Source organism: Geotrypetes seraphini, chromosome 1 (assembly GCF_902459505.1).
Source record: "Geotrypetes seraphini chromosome 1, aGeoSer1.1, whole genome shotgun sequence".
NCBI lineage: Eukaryota > Metazoa > Chordata > Amphibia > Gymnophiona > Dermophiidae > Geotrypetes > Geotrypetes seraphini.
Genome location: NC_047084.1, coordinates 323,006,509 through 323,028,455, shown reverse-complemented (window position 1 = coordinate 323,028,455; position 21,947 = coordinate 323,006,509). Strand labels below are relative to the sequence as shown.

Sequence of the window (21,947 nt, the reverse complement as noted above, 5' to 3'; positions counted from 1 at the left end):
GGTGACATTGCATAAAGTCATCTGCCTTGACCTCTTTGAAAACCCGCGGAATATAAATGATAATTAACATTTTCTCTGCGTACAGCGTGCTTTGTGTTTTTAAAATTTTATTGTTGGTAGATCATTTTGACTTGGCCACAAAGGTAAGGGGGAGGGAGGGAGGGGAACTGCTGAAAGACATCTAGTAATCCTTGTAGGCTTGACTGCAGGGAATTATTTTTGTAAAATCATGTTTTGTTATGTGACTGGCATTATCTAGACTTTAATTTCTATGAATGAATAGAATGAAAATGATATAAAATTACTTGCTTGTTTTTATGTGCGTGCGCTGAAGGAAAGTGGAGAGAGAGTGGGCTGAGGATGCTGAAGGGAAATGGGGAAGAGAGTGGGGAGAAGACGCTGATTTATAAATTGACAATTGTACAGAATATTGTTTCTTTTTATACTTTAATATAAACAATTCAAGGCTTGTGTGGATGGAATCAGGTGGTTTGCGGGGATGGGGACCGAGCTTACGGGGATTAGTCCAATAAAATGGTATTTTTTTATTTCTCATTATTTGTTTTATTTTTATTTGTTAATTTATAAAGTGGTGATTGTTATGTATCAGGTTTTTCAAATTTACATCTACTGTCTTTATATTTTGCACTGTATTAGAGGACATGTGTTACTGTTTTTTGTGGTGTTGCATTGTATCCAGGGTCTGGTTTCTTGGCGGATCAGTTTAACTTTTGTCTACATATTTCTATTTTTAGTTTGTGATTATTCCATTTTGGGCGAGGGTGTATCTCTGTTCTGTGTGTTCTGAAAAAGACATAGTTTTCAGTTGGCATTGACTACAGGACCAATTGACTGTGCGGGATCTGGCTTGTTTAGTTTTACAATGTATGTGTTGGTGTTCTAGTGCTCACTGCAATGTTTAAGATGCAGCCTTTTCCTAGGTACACTCTTGTGGTGCGATATGTAGATTGGTACTAAAAATCATATTTTTCATATAGATGGGGGGGGGTGTCAAAAAATGATGGGCCCCGGGTGCCACATACCCTAGGTACGCCACTGAAAATACATTAAAGAAGAAGAAACTCCTTCCAATGCAAGGTCTGATAATACAGCATGCAATCACTTTCTTAGTCCTCAGGCCCTGTAAATAGATTCTCAGGACTTTTCTAAAAAGATTCATAAGATTATATTTGTATGCATTTGGCCTGAGAACCATCAAGCTTACCAGTAAAGTTCCATAGAAAACAAGATGAATCTTGTGTAATAGAATTGATGTGGACATAAAGTTGTTTCTCTTCTCTCATTCTTTACAGCTGGGCACCAAAGAAGGATATCTCATAAAACAAGGAGGCCGTATAAAGGTACTGTAGTGAAACATGTTATGTTATATGTAAACTTATATCCTGCTGAATCCTCATTAATTAGAGTTCTAGGCAGATTATAAGCAACATATTGTTACATAAATTTAGCGTAGAGTTAAATATTTTACAAAGAATTATACATGCCACATAAAGTTATCAAATTATACATACAGTCTGAGGTAATATATCATAAATAGCAGCTGACCATTAACATTGTCTTTATTTTGGGTGATTTGTATTATTAATCTGAGTCTCTTTGGACTTCCTGAAAGGGATTTCTTAAAAAGTCATGTTTTTAGATTTTTGCAAAACAGTGTGGGGCTCATAATCGAAAGAGAAATACATCCAAAAACCAGCCTAAGTTGGTACTTGGACCAACATTTCCCAAATACGTCCAAGTGCCGATAATAAAAACGGGTTTTGGACGTATTTCTAAACAACCTAGGCCTTCATAGTGCCACTGAATGACCAAAGCTAAACGGGGCGTTTCGGGAGGAGTGTTGAGGGCGGGAGTTATGCAGGACGTGGGCCGGCTTAGACTTAGTCGTACAGCATGTATAACTGAAAGTTATACAACTCACGATCGACGGAACTTGGACATTGTGGTCTAAGTCACAAAAACCCACCTAAACTCACCAGATAAGCACTGAAAACACATAATACAGACCCCCACACACTACCCCAGTGATCACCAACCCCCCCCCATAAAAATATTAATCACATCTTTAAAATTCAGCCTCCAGACCATCATCACCTGGCCGCCTGGCATAGGAAAGCCTAGTCGTCCAGCACAGAGGCAGCTTAAGTCATCTTGGGAGTGGGTTAGGGACCCATAGAGAGGAAGACCCATGCCCATAAGCCCCTGTAATCACTGCATTGATACTTAAACATGTGCACTCCCCTATACACCCCCAAAACCCTTTTGTACTGGCATATAAGTGGCTCCTGCAGTCATAAGGACTATTGGGGTGGTAGATAAGTTGGTCTAGGGGATTATGGAGGTGATTTGGGGGGCTCACCATGACCTATAAGGGAGCTGTAGTGAGGAGAAGACATGGCACCCTTTTTGTGAAGTTCACAGCAGTGCCCTGTAAGGTACCCCACTATTTAGGTGCCATGTCTGGGTGTGCAGTCCATCACTTTGCAGACCCCTCCCACGTCCAACAGGGCTTGCTCTAGGTGTTTTGGACTTGGACAGAAAGTTGGACGGAAATGTGGTATAAAGATAGATGATTTAGCGGCTTGGACGATCAGATCTGCAGGACATATAATTGGACGATTTTCGAAAGTCAAAAAAAGTTGGACGTCTCTTTCTAAAATGTGTCTTAGGCTCTTTTTAACTTTGGACGACTTGCGAGATGGACGTAAACGGACTTAGACATCCCTTTCGATTATGCCCCTCTGTGTATATACTGTGGTTGTGCGAATTTTGATGGGAAGTGAGTTCCACACTTTTGCTGTTTGGTAGTTGAATGATTTGCTGTGAGATTTCTTGTATTTTATATCTTTCAGAGTTGGGAATGACAGAGTCAGGCTGTTAAAGTTATCTAATCTAATAGTTCAGTAAATCTGGAGAAGCTATTAAGGACATCACCATATAGCGTTTTAAATGTTATGCAATATAGTTTGAATTTTATTCTGTTCTCAGTAACCAAATCTTGATTTGTAGTTTGTGAGTTCTGCAGCAGAGTTTTGTATCATTTAGAATTGTTTTTCATTTAATTTCACAGAGATACCTGAGAGTAGAGCATTGCAGTAGTCTGTTAGTGACAATATCATTGACTGCATTAATACCCTATGGTGCTGTTGGAAGAAGTAGGGTCTTTCCCTTAGTTTTTTGTAGTGCGAGAGAGGATTTTTGGACTGAGTTGTTAATATAATCTTCAAAACTTACCCCCCCCCCCCTTTTATCAAGCTGCACTAGAGGTTTTCAATGCTCACAGGAATTCTATGAGCATTGGAGCATGTACCGCACAGCTTGATAAAACAGGCCCTTAATGAGCTATCTAAAGTGACTCCCAGTACTTTAGAGCAGGGGTGCCCAATACGTCGATCGCGATCGACCAGTAGCTCAGGAAGGCAATGTGAGTCGATCGCGGAGCCCATCCCGGGCTCCGTGATAGACTCGTGTTGCCGTCCTGATCTACGGGCCAATCAGCCTTCCTCTCCAGTGTTCTCCCTAGGGCCTTTTAGCTGGGCGGTCTGCCCAGCTGTCATCTGCCGCTGCTGAACATTAAAAAAACCCCCAAAAAACCGGCTTGGAGATTTCAGCCCGTAGCGAACTTATGCTCCGGGCTCTAATGTGTGCGTGCCGGCTTCTCTTCTCTTCCCTCCGAAACCAGAAGTTATGTCCGGGGGGGGGAGGAGAAGGGAAGCCGGCACGCACATGTTGAGAGCCCTGAAGCAAGTGTTCGCTACGGGCTAATGCGGGAGACAGGTTAGTGAAGCATTTGTTCTTCTTCCTGCCGGGTCCTGCCTACTTTCTGTTTCCGCGAAGGCAGGACCCGGCAGCATTTCCCCAAATAGGTTGATCACGATCTTGGGCTGATCAGCCTTCCTCTTCCCGACGGCAGAATTGACGTCGGGGAGAGGAATGCTGGTTGGCTGAAGCAGGGAGAGCTTGGGGCCTGTTATTGGTGGCATTTGGGTCCTGGTCCCCGATGGCAATGGCAGTGGCAGTGGCTTGGGGGAGGGCAGGGAGAAAGAAAGAAAAAGGGCAGGCAGGGAGACAGAAGGAAAGAAGAGAAACAGAAAAAAAAGAAAGGGAGGCAGAGAGAAAGAAAGGGCAGGGAAGAGGAAGGAAAAGTTGGGGGAAGGAATGAGGTCTGGAAGAGAGGAAGCATACAGGCTAAAAGAAGGGAAGAAAGATTGTATGCACAGTCAGAAGAAGAAAGTGCAACCAGAGACTCATGAAATCACCAGACAAGGTAGGAAAAATGATTTTATTTTAAATTTAGTGATCAAAATGTGTCTGAATTTATATCTGCTGTCTATATTTTACACTATATATTTACACGGCTCTTCCCCCTCCTATCTAAATAACCGCTTAAACCAAATCTCCACCTCAAGACACAGAAGAACCTCGAACCCTTTCGCCTTCCCCCCACTCAAAGGCACACAACGCAAGAAAATGTTTGACAACCTTCTAGCAACACAAGCAGCAAAAATCAACCATTCCATCTCCAATCTTATGACAATATCAGACAACTTCAAAACATTCAGAAAAGAAATCAAAACCCTGCTTTTCAAAAAATTCATCCAAATATCTTAACCCCTCCTCTTTTACCTCCAGAAGATTCACCTACCTTCAGATAACCTTCCCCCAAATTACCCACCTTAACACCTTCCAATTAAACAAATACCATAAATAGATTGTAACCTACCCTCTCTAACTGCATTCCATATGTATTTTTCATACAGTTCTTCACTGTCAGTTTAATTTCCATCCTATAAATTCACATAGAATTTTTCTTTTTTAAACCATCTTTAATTTCTCTTCTTTATTAATTTCCAGGTACTTTAGTTAGATTGTGAGCCTTCGGGACAGTAAGGGAATTTTTTAAGTACCTTCTTACTTCTCATTTATAATCTTAATGTATATTTTCTTCAAACCGCTTAGAACCTAACGGATGTAGCGGTATATAAGAAATAAATTACATTACATTACATTACTAAGGTCCCCTTTTACTAAACCGCAATAGAGGTTTTTAGCGCAGGGAGCCTATGAGTGTCGAGAGCAGCGCTGGGCATTCAGCGCAGCTCCCTGCGCTAAAAACTGCTATCGTGGTTTAGTAAAAAGGGAGGGGGATATATTTGTCTATTTTTGTATGGTTGTTACTGAGGTGATAGTGCATAGAGTCATCTGCTTTGACATCTTTGAAAAACCCTGGAATAGGAATGATAATTAACATTTTCTATGCGTACTGTGTGCTTTGTGTTTTTTTTAAATTTTATTGTTGGTAGATCGTGGTCATTTAAAAAGTAGCTCGCAAGCCCAAAAAGTGTGGGCACCCCTGCTTTAGAGGTTTTCTCAGTGTTGAAGCTGGTTCCAGTTGTCAACATAAGAACATAAAAATTGACACTGCTGGGTCAAGCCAGTGGTCCATGATACCCAGCAGTCTGCTCAAAGACCAGTGCCCTAACTGAGACTAGCCTTACCTGCGTACGTTTTGGTTCAGCAGGAACTTGTCTAACTTTGTCTTGAATCCCTGGAGGGTGTTTTCACCTATAACAGCCTCCAGAAGAGCGTTCCAGATTTCTACCACTCTCTGAGTGAAGAAGAACTTCCTTACGGATTAAGTATGTGTATTGCCCAAATCATAATAATTTGGGTTTTTCAGTGTTTAGTTTAAGATGGTATTTCTCCGCCCATTCTTGCATTCTAGATAATATTGTAGTCATGCTTACTGCAGTGGTTAGTAGAAAGACATCATCTGTGCATGAGAAGAGCCATTCCACTGGTTTGAGGTTTGAGTTTAATGTAGTTATGAAGATGTAATATAATAATGATGAGATGGAAGATCCTTGTGGTACTCCACATGGTAGAGACCAGTAACAATATAAGAATAGCCTTACTGGGTCAGATCAATGGTCCATCAAGCCTAGTAGCCCGTTCTCACGGTGGCCAATCCAGGTCACTAGTACCTGGCCAAAACCCAAGGAGTAGCAATATTCCATTCTACCGATCCAGGGTAAGCAGAGGCTTCCCCAAGTCTTAATATCAAACTATGGACTTTTCCTCCAGGAATCTGTCCAAACCTTTCTTAAAACCAGCTACGCTATCCACTTTTTCCACAACCTCTGGCAACAAGTTCCAGATCTTAACTATTCTCTGAGTGAAAAAAAATTTCCTCCTATTGGTTTTAAAAGTATTTCCCTGTAACTCCATATTTTAAGACTCTGTAGCGTCTTTTCATCAGGAAGCCTTGGAACCATTGTAATACCATTCCGGAGATTCCTATTTCAGCTGGTATATTTAGCAGCACTGTGTGATTGACTGTGCCAGATGCTGCTCAGACATCAAACTGTAGCAGTAACATTTGTTTACCTGTGCTTAATACTGATCTAACTCTCGATGTCACATCAATCAAGCATGTTTCTATATGGTGTTCATTTCTGAACCACTGTTGGGAATAGTAAATTCCATTTTGAAATATTATCTTTTAGTTGGGTGGTGACTATAAACTCTATCAACTTTATCATGAATGGTTTGCTTGCTACCGGTCTATAGCTTGCAAGTTGGGATAGGTCTAAGTCTACTTCAGGGATAGATGTAAATAGAATTTCCCCAAATTCCTCTGAGAACCATCCTTGCTGTAGTGTAGAATTAATCATCTTGACTAACCAATTCAGTACTTCTTCCAGCATATCTCGGTATAGGTGGGTTGGACCTAGATCCAGTTGGCATTTTGTTTCAGATAGCCTATTCACCAGAGGTCTTAATTCTGTTGATGTGACAGTATTAAACACTGTCCATATTGGGGGCGTGGCTTGGAACACGCACAAGATGGAGGTGTGATCACATTGCTCTGCTCTCCCAGGCACTAATTCTGAAGAATTTGCTGTAAAATAAAGTTTCTTGTATCAAAAGAACTTACTATAAAGTCGGAGGATGGCAACTTCAAGGCAGACGAAACTTGAGACGGCTTTTGTGGGCACTGCTAAGCGTGTCAAGCATGATCATGTGACACCAGCAAAGACTGCACTCCCGGATGAGAAAGAAATTGATAAAAAAGAAGTGATGATAGCGCTGGAAAAAATACAGCAGATGCTACAAAAGAACACAGATTACATACAGGAAGTAAAGGAAGAGGTTGTCAACATAAATAAGCAGTTGGAATTGGCAAACCAGAGAGTGACAACACTGGAAAAAAACTGGAAAATTATGAGAATCGTGGACGTCGGAAGAACATAAAAATGATTGGGAGATAATCCCATAAAGTTTCTGGAGACTTTAATACCAAAGCTTTTTCAGCTGAACTCAAAACAACCTCTTGAAATTGAAAGGGCACACAGAATTCCGTTCCAACGGTCAGAAAGTCAGTCAAAGCCCAGACCGCTTATCTTTAAACTGTTAAGGTTTCAGCAAGCCTTTGATATACTGAAGTTGGCAAAAGTAGACAAAAATTTGACATATAAAGGATCAAAATTATTATTTTTGCCTGACTTTGCAAAAAACAGCAGCAGTGAGGCAGCAGTTTCTTCAATTAAGACCACAGCTTAAAGAAAAAGGATATAAATACGGTTTATATTTCCCTGCAAAAATGAGGATTTCCTATGGGAGTAAATCACTATATTTTGAGGATCCAGGGAAGTTGAAAGACTTTCTGAATAACTCTGAACCAATGACTATGTAAGGAAGAAAAGGTTTAGACATAAATATATTAATAGGAGTGGAATATAAAAGTAAGACTGGAATAGAATGGATGGAATGCTAAGGATTTATGAAAATGTTACATTTCTTCTTTTATGTATGTATGTAGTGAATATGAAATTGAATGAAATGGTTTAGAACTCTAATATAAATATATTTAAAGAAGCATATTCATAAATAAATTAAAAGAAATATAGATATTATGCTGTGAAAGTGGGAGGAGGGAGGAATATGAGATGAACTTAAGGAGGATTTATAAAATATGTAAAGTTTTGAAATGTTCATTTATTAATATTGAATATGGGGGAACTTAAAAGATTTAAAAGAGAATTGATAAAAAGGTAAAGGTGGTATTTGACCATTTTGGAAATTGGGTTATATAAAAGTATGGAAAAATAATGAAATAAATGGTTATGTTAATATTTAAAATATGTCATGGTAGTAAGATATAAGTTGGGAAAAAGTACATTTATATGTGGGAGACAATGTATAAATGCCTGGGTGGTGGAAGTGGTTGCATATCCTATGTGTGGTTCAAGTTTATCCATAATGAAAGGAGGGGTGGAAGGGATATGGGGAGGGGGGATATTTAAGAGTAAGGGGAAACAATATATGTGTAGTAGGGGATATTATATCATATTCTTATATTTTATGGATGTTATGGGAAGGATGGTGTCTAAACAATTTCATTTATATAAACTGGAGTGTCAATGCTGGAATTTTATTGAGTTGAAAGATGGAGACTAAATTCTACTCTTTAAATGTCAATGGCCTGAATCACCAAATTAAAAAGGAAAAAAATGTTAAATTTCCTTAAAAAGCAACAGGCGGATGTATATTTCATCCAAGAGACCCATCTGTCCACAATAGAATCTAGAAAGCTGGAAGGGGGATGGATTTCAAAAGTATTTTTTGCTCCAGCAAATGGGAAAAAGGCTGGAGTGGCCATTTTAATTAATAAAAAATGTACAGCTGATTTTAAGATGGTAGAAATGGATCCATTAGGAAGGTGGGTACATATTGAAATGAGCATGGAAAATAATACCCTGGACTTATTTAACATCTACGCTTCTAATACGAATCAGATGGAGTTTTTTAAGAACCTATTACAAATTTTAATGCCACTGGCTGCTTCTAATTTAGTGGTGGCTGGAGATTTCAATGCTGTAATGGATTCAATTATGGATAAAAATCCAAGTAGAGTTATGAAATCATTAGGGCTAGATAATTTGGTAAAATCTTGTGATTTAATAGATATATGGTGTATTCTTCATTTTAATGATTGGGAATTCTCTTTTTGTTCACAGGTCCATAATTCTTTTTCAAGAATTGATTATATTTTTGTTTCAAATAATTTAGCGAAAAATGTAATAAGAGCTATTATAGATCCTATTCTCTTATCTGATCATGGTGCTGTATGGATTGAGTTAAAGGATGGTGAAAAGGATTATTCTAAGCCGGTTTGGAGATTTGATAATTCTTTAGTAGTAGATTCAAATTTTACTGAAGATTTAAAAAGGTGCCTGAGCCAACTAGGGCCTAAGGCTCGCATTGAAGTGGGAGCAGGACAGAGGAGCAGGAAGGTTTGACGGGGCACCCCTTCTGCTCCCATCTTAAAGGTACGGGAATGGGGACCAACAAGGGTTTGTGTGCAACAGCCCGACCGGGGGGGGGGGGGCAATGGCATCAAGGAGTGGGCATCCCTCTTACGATATCAGTTTGGCAGCGGTTGCAATGGCAGGAAGGAGTGGGCATCCTTCTTGCCATTTTTTTGGTTCGGGGAGGGAGGGGGCGCGCTTTGTTGGGGAGTGGGCTTTTTCATTTTTTTTTTAATTGGGCAGATAATTTGCATGTGTAATATATGCAAAATATCAGTGCCATTAAAAAAAAAATGAAAATAAACCCCCACAGGCAGATCTCTCGGTAACAGCAGTCGTGTTTTAGAATTGTAAAACCCGATGCAATATAGCCAAGCAAATGTTATTGAATAAATTGCTTGGCTATTTTGCATGGGTTTATACAAATTTGCATGGCTGGATTGGAAAATGATTGAATTCTTCCAAATTAATGATACTAATGATATAAATATGGAAGTATTATGGGATGCGTTTAAAGCAACCATGAGAGGTAATATTATTTCATATTCAGCATACATTAGGAAAAAGTTTACGAAACAATTTGTTGATTTGGAAAAGGAAATTAAAGTATTGGAAAATAATTTAATTAATAGATGGGAGTGGAATACTTTGCAATTATTATTAAAAGCAAAAGTTAAATATAATGAGTTATCCTCTAAATTTGTAAGGAATGATTTATTTTCTCAACAAACTCAATACTATGGAAATTCAAATAAGGCGGGTAGGATGCTAGCAAATTATCTTAAAGCAAGGAAAAGAAGAACAAAAATTGTTGTAATAAAAGATAAAAATGGAAAATCATATAATAAAATTGATCAGATTCTAAAACAATTTTTTAGTTTTTATAAAGACTTGTATTCTTCTGAATCTTACAGAGATAGAGAAAAGGATGGATTGGAATTTTTAAGTTCACTTAAGGGGCCTCAAATTCCTGAACATATAAAAGGAAGTTTAGAAGAACCTATATCTTTAAAAGAGTTAGAAACAGCATTGAAGTCTCTTAGAGTTGGATCCGCTCCAGGTGGTGATGGATATACGGTAGAGTTCTATAAATTATTTCAAAATACTTTGTTACCCTATTTGTTAAAATTATATCAATACCAACTGAATAAAAGTTGTATATCAGGTACTATGGCAGATTCATTAATTATTGTCTTACCAAAACCAAACAACGATCATACTTTGGTATCAAACTACAGGCCTATTTCATTAATTAATGTAGATGGTAAACTTTTAGCCAAAGTTTTGGCATTAAGATTGGCTAAAGCTCTCCCTTTTATTATTGATACTCACCAAACAGGATTCGTTGCAAGAAGACATTCTTCCAATAATACCAGACTGGCTTTTCATACTTTAAATTTAACAAAAGATATTCAGGATCCGGCATTCTTAATTTCTTTGGATGCAGAAAAAGCCTTTGACAAAGTTGAATGGTCTTTTATGTATCAAGCATTAGAATGGTTTGGTATAGGGACTGGTTTTATTCAAATGATTCAGACATTGTATAGCTCCCCTGATGCTAGGCTATATATTAATAATAATTTATCGGATAGATTTAGTTTACAGAGGGGGGTTAGACAAGGTTGTCCTTTGTCTCCTTTGCTTTTTGATGTTGTTCTGGAACCCTTGTTGATAGCTATTAATCAGGCAAAGGAGATACAAGGAATTCAGTTTTCAAGTTGGGAATATAAGCTCTCCGCTTATGCGGATGATATTCTGCTTTATTTGAGGAAACCAGAGACTACAATTCCATGTTTGCTTGAATTGATTGAAAAATTTGGAAAGTTTTCTGGGTACAAGATTAATTGGAGCAAATCGGAAGTGCTACCACTTAATGTACATTGTACCAAAGGATTATTTGATTCATTTACATTTGTTTGGAAAGAAGATGGATTAAAATATTTAGGAATCAATATCAAAAGTAATATTGAGGATACAGTAAAGGAAAATTAAAAACTTTTATTAAAGAAAGTAACGGAAATGTGTGAGCAATGGAATCCTTTATATTTATCTTGGTGGGGGAGAGTTCAAACAATTAAAATGATGATATTGCCTGTGGTTTGTTATCAAATGAGTATGATACCAGTTTTTTTTCAGGGGTCATTTTATAAAAAGTTGAATGGTATTCTTACAAAATTTGTTTGGTTGGGGAAAAGACCTAGAATTGCTTTAGTAAAGTTACAAAAAACAATTGTGGAAGGGGGGGTAAATTTTCCAAATTTTTATAGGTACCATCAAGCCTATATTTTAAGACAGGGTATGTATTGGGTCCTTACAGAGCTAATGGAGAATGTCCCAGACTGGTTGTATTTAGAATGGCGACTCATGTTTCCTATACATTTGGTTCATCTTTTGAGTATACCAATGCCTAATAGATACAAAGGGAATAGAATTTTGATTGATACTTGGAAGACTTTGAGATATGTTACTAAATTATCACCTATTCCAATTTTTAAATCATTAAATCAATCCATTTGGCTAAACTCCAAGATTAAAATAGGCGGTCATAAAATTCTCTGGAAACAATGGATCATTGCAGGAATAAGAACTTTAAATGATGTTATTTCAAATGGTAAGCTGCTTAGTTTTTCACAGCTGCAAAATAAATATGGTTTTACTAAGTCACAAAGTTTTAAATGCTGAAGCAGGCTATTCAGGAGGGGTTCCCTGAATGGAAAGATCTTGATACTCAATATAGTTTGGAAATCCTATGTTTCCAGGCGGATTTCTTGGGTCACCAAGCCGCTAAGTGGTATAAATTGATATATGGTTTTACAAATAAAAAACAAAAAACGGGTCTAAGAGACATTTGGAGCATTGAGATTAAGCATCAAATTTCTGCTTCTCAATGGCCACGAATTTGGTCTTGGAGAATTACCGTATTTTCGCGGATATAACGCGCGCATTATACGTGTTTTTACGTACCGCGCATACCCCTCGCGCGTTATATGCCTGAGCGCGGTATACAAAAGTTTTAAAACATAGTTCCCGCCCGATGCCCGATTCACCCCCCCAGCAGGACCGCTCGCACCCCCACCCCGAACGACCGCTCGCACGCGCTCCCACCCACACCCGCATCCACGATCGGAGCAAGAGGGAGCCCAAGCCCTCTTGCCCGGCCGACTCCCCGACGTCCGATACATCCCCCCCCCCGGCAGGACCACTCGCACCCCCACCCCGAAGGACCGCCGACTTCCCGACAATATCGGGCCAGAAGGGAGCCCAAACCCTCCTGGCCACGGCGACCCCCTAACCCCACCCCGCACTACATTACGGGCAGGAGGGATCCCAGGCCCTCCTGCCCTCGACGCAAACCCCCCTCCCCCCCAACGACTGCCCCCCCCAAGAACCTCCGACCGCCCCCCAGCCGACCCGCGATCCCCCTGGCAACCCCCCCGACCCCCCCACCCCCCTTCCCCGTACCTTTGGTAGTTGGCCGGACAGACGGGAGCCAAACCCGCCTGTCCGGCAGGCAGCCAACGAAGGAATGAGGCCGGATTGGCCCATCCGTCCTAAAGCTCCGCCTACTGGTGGGGCCTAAGGCGCGTGGGCCAATCAGAATAGGCCCTGGAGCCTTAGGTCCCACCTGGGGGCGCGGCCTGAGGCACATGGGCCCAACCCGACCATGTGTCTCAGGCCGCGCCCCCAGGTGGGACCTAAGGCTCCAGGGCCTATTCTGATTGGCCCACGCGCCTTAGGCCCCACCAGTAGGCGGAGCTTTAGGATGGATGGGCCAATCCGGCCTCATTCCTTCGTTGGCTGCCTGCCGGACAGGCGGGTTTGGCTCCCGTCTGTCCGGCCAACTATCAAAGGTACGGGGAAGGGGGGTGGGGGGGTCGCCAGGGGGGTCGCGGGTCGGCTGGGGGGGCGGTCGGAGGTTCTTGGGGGGGGCGGTCGTTGGGGGGGAGGGGGGTTTGCGTCGAGGGCAGGAGGGCCTGGGATCCCTCCTGCCCGTAATGTAGTGCGGGGTGGGGTTAGGGGGTCACCGTGGCCAGGAGGGTTTGGGCTCCCTTCTGGCCCAACTACCAAAGGTACGGGGTGGGGGGGTCGTGGGGGTCGCCAGGGGGGTCGCGGGTCGGCGGGGAGGGCGGTCGGAGGTTCTTGGGGGGGCGGTCGTTGGGGGGAGGGGGGTTTGCGTCGAGGGCAGGAGGGCCTGGGATCCCTCCTGCCCGTAATGTAGTGCGGGGTGGGGTTAGGGGGTCACCGTGGCCAGGAGGATTTGGGCTCCCTCCTGGCCCGATATTGTTGGGGAGTCGGCGGTCCTTCGGGGGGAGGGATGTATCGGACGTCGGGGGGGGGGGGCATCAGGCTTTCAGGATGGGGACAGACCTTCAAGGGGGGACAGTGCACGGAAGTCAGGGGGGGTAAACGGAGAGTCGGGACAGCGCACAGAAAGTCAGGGCGGGCGAAAGGAGCGTCGGGCAGCATGCGCGGTATACCCGTGAGCGCGGTATACCAAAGTTTTTGTACATAGCATCGTGATTTCTGCGCGCTATACCCGTGCGCGCGTTTTACACGGGTGTGCGTTATATCCGCGAAAATACGGTAGATGTACAGTGTCAGCATCTATGAGACAGACTTGGTTCTTTTTGTTGCATAGAGCTCTTTTGACTCCAGTACGTTTACAAAAGTTTGATAGCTCTAGATCTAATAAATGTTGGCACTGTAATCTAGAAGCAGGGACTTTGGATCATCTAATTTTTTATTGTCCTTGTATTAACGCCTTCTGGAAGTCAATTTGGTCTCAAATTAATTATTTTCTAGAAAATCCAGTTGCTATGTCATATGATACAATTTTGTTTGGAACAATGATGAGAGCAAAGAGTCAAATTTCAGCAAATAATAATAAATTACTAATGATTATGACAGGAGTTGCCATTCAGAATATAACTAGAAATTGGAAAGATTATACAAGACTTAACTATACTTTTTGGTGGAATTCTATATGTTATATTTATAAAATGGAATGAATTCTTGCTATGCAAAAAGGAAATTATAACAAGTTTAAAAAAATTTGGGGGCCATTGATTGAATATTCGAATGATTAGACACTTTTTTTTATAGAAGAATAATATGATATGGGATTGGGAGGGTATAATGTGTGAGATTCAAATAAAATGTTGATATGTGTGGAAGGGAAGGGGGGAGGGGGGATAATATAAGATTTAATATTATATGAAGTATACAAGTGAATTGTATGAATATTGAATGATTATTGTATACTTGTTATGAGATATGAAAATGAATAAAAAATTGGAAAAAAAAAAAACCACTGTCCATATTCTATCCACTGGTATAGCTAATGAATTGCTTTCAGAAACAATATCCTCTAGTTGATTGTCTGCTTTATTATCAAAGTCTCCATCTTATTCTCAAAGTATGATGCTAGTGAGTTGGGTGTGGGGAGAGTTAAGTTTGAGGCAGTTGTTGCTGTGCAGTCTGCCAGTTTTGTTAGAATTTTGAACAACATAAGAACATAAGAATTGCTGCTGCTGGGTCCATCATGCCCAGCAGTCCGCTCACACAGCGGCCCTCTGGTCATAAACCAGCGACCTGAGACTAGCCCTATTGGCGTACATCCTTGTTCAGCAACATCCTTAAGTCTGGTTTTTCTAGCCCAATCATATCTGATTAGTATTTTAATTTATTTTGTTTTGTTTCCTTCATGTTTCTCCAAGTGCTTGATTTCCCGCTTTTCTCCAAGCTCTTTCTTAGCTTTTAGCATTCTCTTTTCAAGCTTCTCAGTTCTGCCAAGTATCATGGTTTCTTCTCACTTCTAGGTACTTTCCTCTCTACTAATGGAGCTATTAATTCTAATGCGATTTCTATGGATTCCATCCATTTTTTTTTTTTTTTTTTTAATTTTGGTACAGGTTTGAGTCTGTCATTTGTAAAGAGGATCCCAGCATTTCTCAGAACATTTGGACATCAATTTTCCCCCTAGATTTAATGGATTTTCTTTTTGGTCTTGGATTGGTGTGTGATGTTTCGCAGTTTAATGTGAATCTACATATAAAGTGGTCTTGATTGTATTAGTGGTGACCATTCAATAAAGAACAACAGTTTTGGATCATTTGCTATGGCCATGTCTAGTGAGTAGGGCCAGTTGTATTGTATAGAAATGAGAGGTTGTTGAGGTATCAGTTAAGTTCCTTTATATCTGCATTTAGATTGCTTTCTAATATAGGTTGAAGTCACCGAGCAGTGTCAGTGAGGAGCATGTTAATTTATGTATATATTTTTTTTAAAATTATTCTGCTTAAATCTAAGCAGAAAATCTTGAATACATCACAGCATTACAAAACTGTTAGCTGTCAGAATATTCTTTAAAACCATAAAGGACAAATATACAATTCAAAGAAATTGCTACAGAAGTCACTCATTCTAATAAAATGCTTTAAAAATGAGTTTTCAGGAGTTAAAAAAAAAAAAAAGATTTCACATTATTACACTACCCTAAACATAGAAACATGATGGCAGATAAAGGCCAAATGGCCCATCTAGTCTGCCCATCCGCAGTATCCATTATCTCTTTCTCTCTCTGAAAGATCCCACGTGCCTATCCAGGCCCTTTTGAATTCAGACACAGTCTCTGTCTCCACCTCTTCTGGGACACTGTTCCATGCATCTACCACCCTTTCTGTAAAAAAGTATTTCCTTAGATTACTCCGGAGCCTATCATCTCTTAACTTCATCCTATGCATTCTCATTGCAGAGTTTCCTTTCAAATGAAAGAGACTCGACTCATGTGCATTTACATTACGTAGGTATTTAAACGTCTCTATCATATGTCCTCTCTCCTGCCTTTCCTCCAAAGTATACAGATTGAGATCTTTAAGTCTGTCCCCATACGCCTTATGATGAAGACCACATACCATTTTAGTAGCCTTCCTCTGGACTGGCGATCTTCGGAGGGGGGGGAGAGGAGGGGGGATGTGTTCCAGCAGGAGGGATTGGGCACCCTCCTGCCGGCGATCTTCGGGGTGGGGGGTGTTCCGGCAGGAGGGACTGGGCACCCTCCTGCTTGCGATCTTCAGGGCGGATGAGGGGTGTTCTGGCAGGAGGGATTGGGCACCCTCCTGCAGGCGATCTTCGGGGGGGAGGGGCGTGGAGGATTTGTTTCGGAAGGAGGGATTGCACCCTCCTGCCAGTGATCTTCAGGACAGGTGGGGGGTATTCTGGGCATGAAGGATTGGGCATCCCTCCTGCATTTATTTTTTTTTTGGGGGGGGGATTGGAAGCCACAGCTGCTATGCTTATCGCAGCAGGGAGATCCCTTGCCACGATAAGTGTAGCGGCTGCATCTACAATAACCGGTGCATCTACAATAACAGCTGTACGCCTTTACAATAGGTAAAGGCGTACAGCTGGAATGTAAAGGTGAATGGGATGTGTGGGTCAGATGCCTCAGTGACCATGCAGTCTTTGTTCAGAGTTACTATCTAGACAGAGAAGCAGGGCGTGCACCAGGAGACGCTGTTCATAAAAATTTATCCAAGTGCATACATAAAGGTGTCTATAACATGGAGGTCGGTTACAGAATCGGGTTTATTTTAGGCGGCCTTAGGCCCAGTTCTATATAGGACACCCGTCGGCTTCTGAGACCGGGCATCAAATACAGAATCCAGGCCATAGTGCACAAGAAAATGTAATACTGCAACAAATTGTAATTGTAAAGCAGCACAGAGAAACTGAACTACTCGTATTTGATGTTTCTAATTATTTAGAACTTATGCCTGTGGGCATATCCTTTGGGCGGGGCCTTAGGCATATGGGCCGGGTTGGGCAGTGATAGGCAGGTTGCTGGGGCCGCTGAGCTGCAGCGATCAGCTCAGCGGCCCCTTTTTCAGCACTTATACCTGCTTTGACTTGGTCTAAGTCAAAATGTATAAGTGCCGACTAGGCAACCTGTCAAAATCTTTGGTTATACCTGTTGTATGCCTAGGTCTAGGTCGGCCCGCCCACCCCCCGCCCTTTCCCCGCCTCTAAAAACGCCTCTTTTCTCTCTGTGCGTTTAGAGGCAGGGGAAAGGTCTAAGCTGGTTTTAGATACGTCTAAAACCAGCTTTGATTATGGGTACTTGGACAATCAGGCTTTTTGATCGTCCAAGTACCCATTTAGACCACTTTTTAGACGTTTTTTTAAAAATTATTATTATGAGCCCCATGAACATCCATTTTGCTTGATTTGTTTTATTAGGGTTATTTTGCTTTTGTCTTTCAGAGCTGGAAAACAAGGTGGTTTACATTACATCGGAATGAGCTAAAATATTTTAAAGATCAGTGGGTAAGTTCCTAGAAGAGACACAACCCAAGCTCATCAATAGCTATTTCATTTCCAAATGAAATGTCCTTTTTCTATATAAGATCCAGATGGATGATTTTAAGAAGGTTTTGGACAATTTCCTGGAGGAAAAGTCCATACTTTGCTAGTGAGACAGACATGAGGGGAGCCACTGCTTGCCCTGGATTGGTAGCCTGGAATGTTACTACTCCTTGGGGTTTAGCCAGGTACTAGGGACCTGGATTGGCCACCATGACAACAGGCTACTGGGCTTGATGGATCTATGGTCTGACCCAGTAAGGCTGTTCTTATGTTTTTACATGTCAAATCTCCATTTACCCCCAGAGATGCCAAGTCTCATTCATTAAGTGTATCACATTCATTTGAAAGCTTTCTCACTCTTGCACTCTTTGAGACCTATTTCTCACCCATCAGATCTTCGCTACCTGTTAAAGAGTTGCATAAGAACATAAGAATTGCCACTGCTGGGTCAGATCAGTGGTCTATCGTGCCCAGCAGTCCGCTCCCACTGCAGCCCCTAGGTCAAAGACCAGTGGCCTAACTGAGACCAGTCTTACATGCATGCTTTCTGGTTCAGCAGAAACTTGTCTAACCTTGTCTTAAATCCCTGGAGGGTGTTTTTCCCTATAACAGCCTCCGGAAGAGCGTTCCAGTTTTCCACCACTCTCTGGGTGAAGAAGAACTTCCTTACATTTGTACGGAATCTATCCCCTTTTAACTTCAGAGAGTGCCCTCTCGTTCTCCCTACCTTGGAGAGGGTGAACAACCTGTCTTTATCTACTAAGTCTATTCCCTTCAGTATCTTGAATGTTTCGATCATATCCCCTCTCAGTCTCCTCTTTTCAAGGGAGAAGAGGCCCAGTTTCTTTAATCTCTCGCAGTATGGCAACTCTTCCAGCTCCTTAACCATTTTAGTCGCTCTTCTATGGACCCTTTTGAGTAGTACCGTGTCCTTCATGTACGGTGACCAGTGCTGGACGCAGTATTCCAGGAGAGGGCGTACCATGGCCTGGTACAGTGGCATGATAACTTTCTCCGATCTGTTCGTGATCCTCTTCTTAATCATTCCTAGCATCTTATTCGCCCTTTTCGCCGCTGCTGTGTATTGCGAGGATGTCTTCATCAACCTGTCAACCAACACTCCAAAGTCTCTTTCCCAGGGGGTCTTTCCAAGTAACGCCCCGGACATCCTGTATTCGTGAATAAGATTTTTGTTACCGACTTGCATCACCTTACACTTATCCAAGTTGAACCTCATTTGCCATGTTGCGGCCCATTTCTCAAGTGTGTTTATGTCACGTTGCAGATCTTCACAATCCTCCTGCATCTTTAATAATAATAATAATAATAATAATTTTATTTTTCTATACCGCCATAGTCAGGCGACTTCTAGGCGGTTCACATTGTAAGAAGGCTGGACAGTCAGCGAATGATAAGGAGCCTAAAGTAAAAAAGTTACATAAACAAGGTACATACTAATTTAAGTTCCATGGGTAAAGAATACATGAAAATTGGAGCTTCCTGGGAGATTGAATAGCGTTTACGGGGGGTTTGTTTTAGTTTAAGGGAGGTCTGTTTTAGTCAATGAATTTGTCGAATAGGGCGTTTTTTATTGCTTTTCGGAATGCATTGTAAGTCAGTTTGGGTTCATTTATGCAGTTTCGCAACCAGACTTATTGTCTATTCGCTTGGAACTTGAAGGTTCTATCCAGGAAGGATTTGTATCTGCAGCCTTTGGGTAGGCAAAGATGTTTTTGTTTCTGGTAGTTCGTGTGGGGTTGTGCAGAACGAAGTGAGTTTGTAGGTAGGAAGGTGCTAGTCCCCAGACTTGTTTGAAACAGATACATGCAAATTTGAATAGTATTCGCGCTTCTATTGGTAACCAGTGTAGTTTTTTGTAGTAGGGGCTGATGTGGTCTTTTTTTCTCAGTCCGAAGATTAAGCGAACAGCGGTGTTTTGTACTAATCTCAATTTTTTTACTGTTTTTTTGGGGAATACCCAGATAGATGATGTTACAGTAGTCAAAGAGGGATAGGATCAACGATTGCACTAGCAACCTGAAGGATGTTGGTTTGAAGTATTTTTTTATGGTCCTTAGTTTCCATAGCATGTAAAAACATTTACCACTCTGTCGTCTGCAAATTTAATCACCTCATTCGTCATACCAATTTCCAGATCGTTTATAAATATGTTGAAGAGTAGGGGTCCAAGCACCGAGCCCTGCGGCACTCCACTGGTGACGCTTTTCCAGTCTGAGAATTGTCTATTTACCCCCACTCTCTGTTTCCTATCCGCCAGCCAGTTTTTAATCCACGTGAGTATTTCACCCTCGATTCCATGGCTCGCAATTTTTCGAAGTAGTCATTCATGCTAAAGGCCAGTACTGGGCAGACTTGCACGGTTTGTGTCTGTATATGGCCGTTTGGTAGAGGATGGGCTGGGGAGGGCTTCAATGGCTGGGAGGGTGTAGATGGGCTTGAGTAAGTCTTAACAGAGATTTCGGTAGTTGGAACCCAAGCACAGTACCGGATAAAGCTTTGGATTCTTGCCCAGAAATAGCTAAGAAGAAAAAATTAAAAAATTTAAATTGAATCAGGTTGGGCAGACTGGATGGACCATTCAGGTCTTTATCTGCCGTCATCAATTATGTTACTATGCGGAACCTTGTCGAACGCCTTCTGAAAATCCAGATATACAATGTCGACCAGGCCACCCTAGTCTATCTGCCTGTTTACGCCCTCGAAGAAGTGCAGCAAGTTCGTCAAGCAAGATCTTCCTTTGCTGAAGCCATGCTGGCTGGTCCTCATCAGATTGTGTCCATCAAGGTGCTCAATGATGCGGTCCTTTATCAGTGCCTCTACCATCTTTCCCAGTACCGAGGTCAGACTCACCGGTCTGTAGCTTCCCGAATCACCCCTCAAACCTTTCTTGAAGATCAGCGTAACATTCGCCACCTTCTAGTCTTCCGGAATCCTTCTCGAGTTGATCAACAGATTGGCTATTAGTTGAAGCAGTTCAGCTATAGCCCCTTTCAATTCCTTGATTACCTTCGGATGGATGCCATCTGGTCCCAGGGATTTTTTATCATTTTTAAGCATATCAATCTGCTTGCATATCTCTTCTAGACTAACTGTCAAGTTCATCAACCCTGTCAGTTTCCCGTCTTCGTTTCCCGCGTATAGCCTGTCAGCTTCCGGTATGTATATCCTCTTCAGTGAACCTTTGGTCCCTCCCTTTTTAAGGGGGAGCTCCGGTGGATGACGTCGGGGAGTGGGCGGAGCTAACTTTTGCCGCTTGCACAGGGACAGAAATCTCCTCTGTTCTCCACTGCCCTGCTGGAATCTCCTCCATCCATGCCCATCCCAACCGGCGGAATGTGACAATTAAGCGTGGCCATTTAAGCATGGCCAGTTCAGTGTGGCCCTTTAAGTATGAACTTTTCACTGTGGTCCTTTCAGCACGGGCTGTTTTATCACGTTCCTTTCATCACGATTGTTTCAGTGGTCATCTGGTCAGTTTGGGCAGGTTTGGGGCACTTAGGTGCAACTAAAACAGGTCTAACTGCCAGTGTCTAAGTTCCATATAGTTTCCAAGTTTATTTGTCATTTGATATACCATCTATCCAATGTCTAGGATGTCCTAGGAAAGCTTTGATTATTGCTGCAGGACGTCCAAGACTAAAACCGCCCAATGTCCACTCATAGCACACCTCCCAACATATTCCTTTGAGCTCTGGACATGTGGAGGGGCATAATCAAAAGATACTGTGTCTAAAGTCTATTTTCAAAAAATACGTCCAAAATATTTTTTTCAAAAATTGTCTAATTATACGTCCAGCCATTTGATCAGCCAGATCGCTAAGTCGTCTATCTTTATACCCCATTCTCATCCAAAAATTAATCCAAGTCAAAAACTCCTAGAACAAGACCTTTTGGAAGTGGGAGGGGCCAGCAAACTGATGGACTGGACACCCAGACATGGCAACATAGTAGTGGGGCACCTTACAGGGCACTGCTGCAAACTTCACAAAAAGGGTGCCATATAAACATCTCACCAGAACTCCCTGATAGGTCATGGTGAGCCCCCCAAACCTACTAGACCCACCTGTCTACAACCCTAATAGCCCAAGACTACTTAAGCCACCTCTGTATTGCTCTACTAGGCTTTCCTATGCCAGGTGCTGATGTTCTGGAGGCAGGTTTGTATGTTTTTATTCCTATTTTTATGGTGTTGTGTGTGGGGGGGAGAAGTGTGTGGGGGTCTGTACTTTG

General features: G+C 41.8%; 1 protein-coding gene across 3 annotated transcripts in view; it reads left to right on the top strand.

The window, feature by feature from the left end:
- Window positions 1-21,947, top strand: part of DAPP1 (dual adaptor of phosphotyrosine and 3-phosphoinositides 1) — an 87,123-nt gene that overhangs the window by 51,977 nt on the left and 13,199 nt on the right. For 2 of the 3 annotated variants that reach the window (XM_033957151.1, XM_033957144.1), the window contains exons 5-6: window positions 1,314-1,361; window positions 17,595-17,657. In XM_033957151.1, coding sequence (XP_033813042.1) covers window positions 1,314-1,361; window positions 17,595-17,657 — 111 coding nt within the window. The remainder of the gene's footprint in view (window positions 1-1,313; window positions 1,362-17,594; window positions 17,658-21,947) is intronic. The other variant, XM_033957161.1, reaches the window with a different exon arrangement.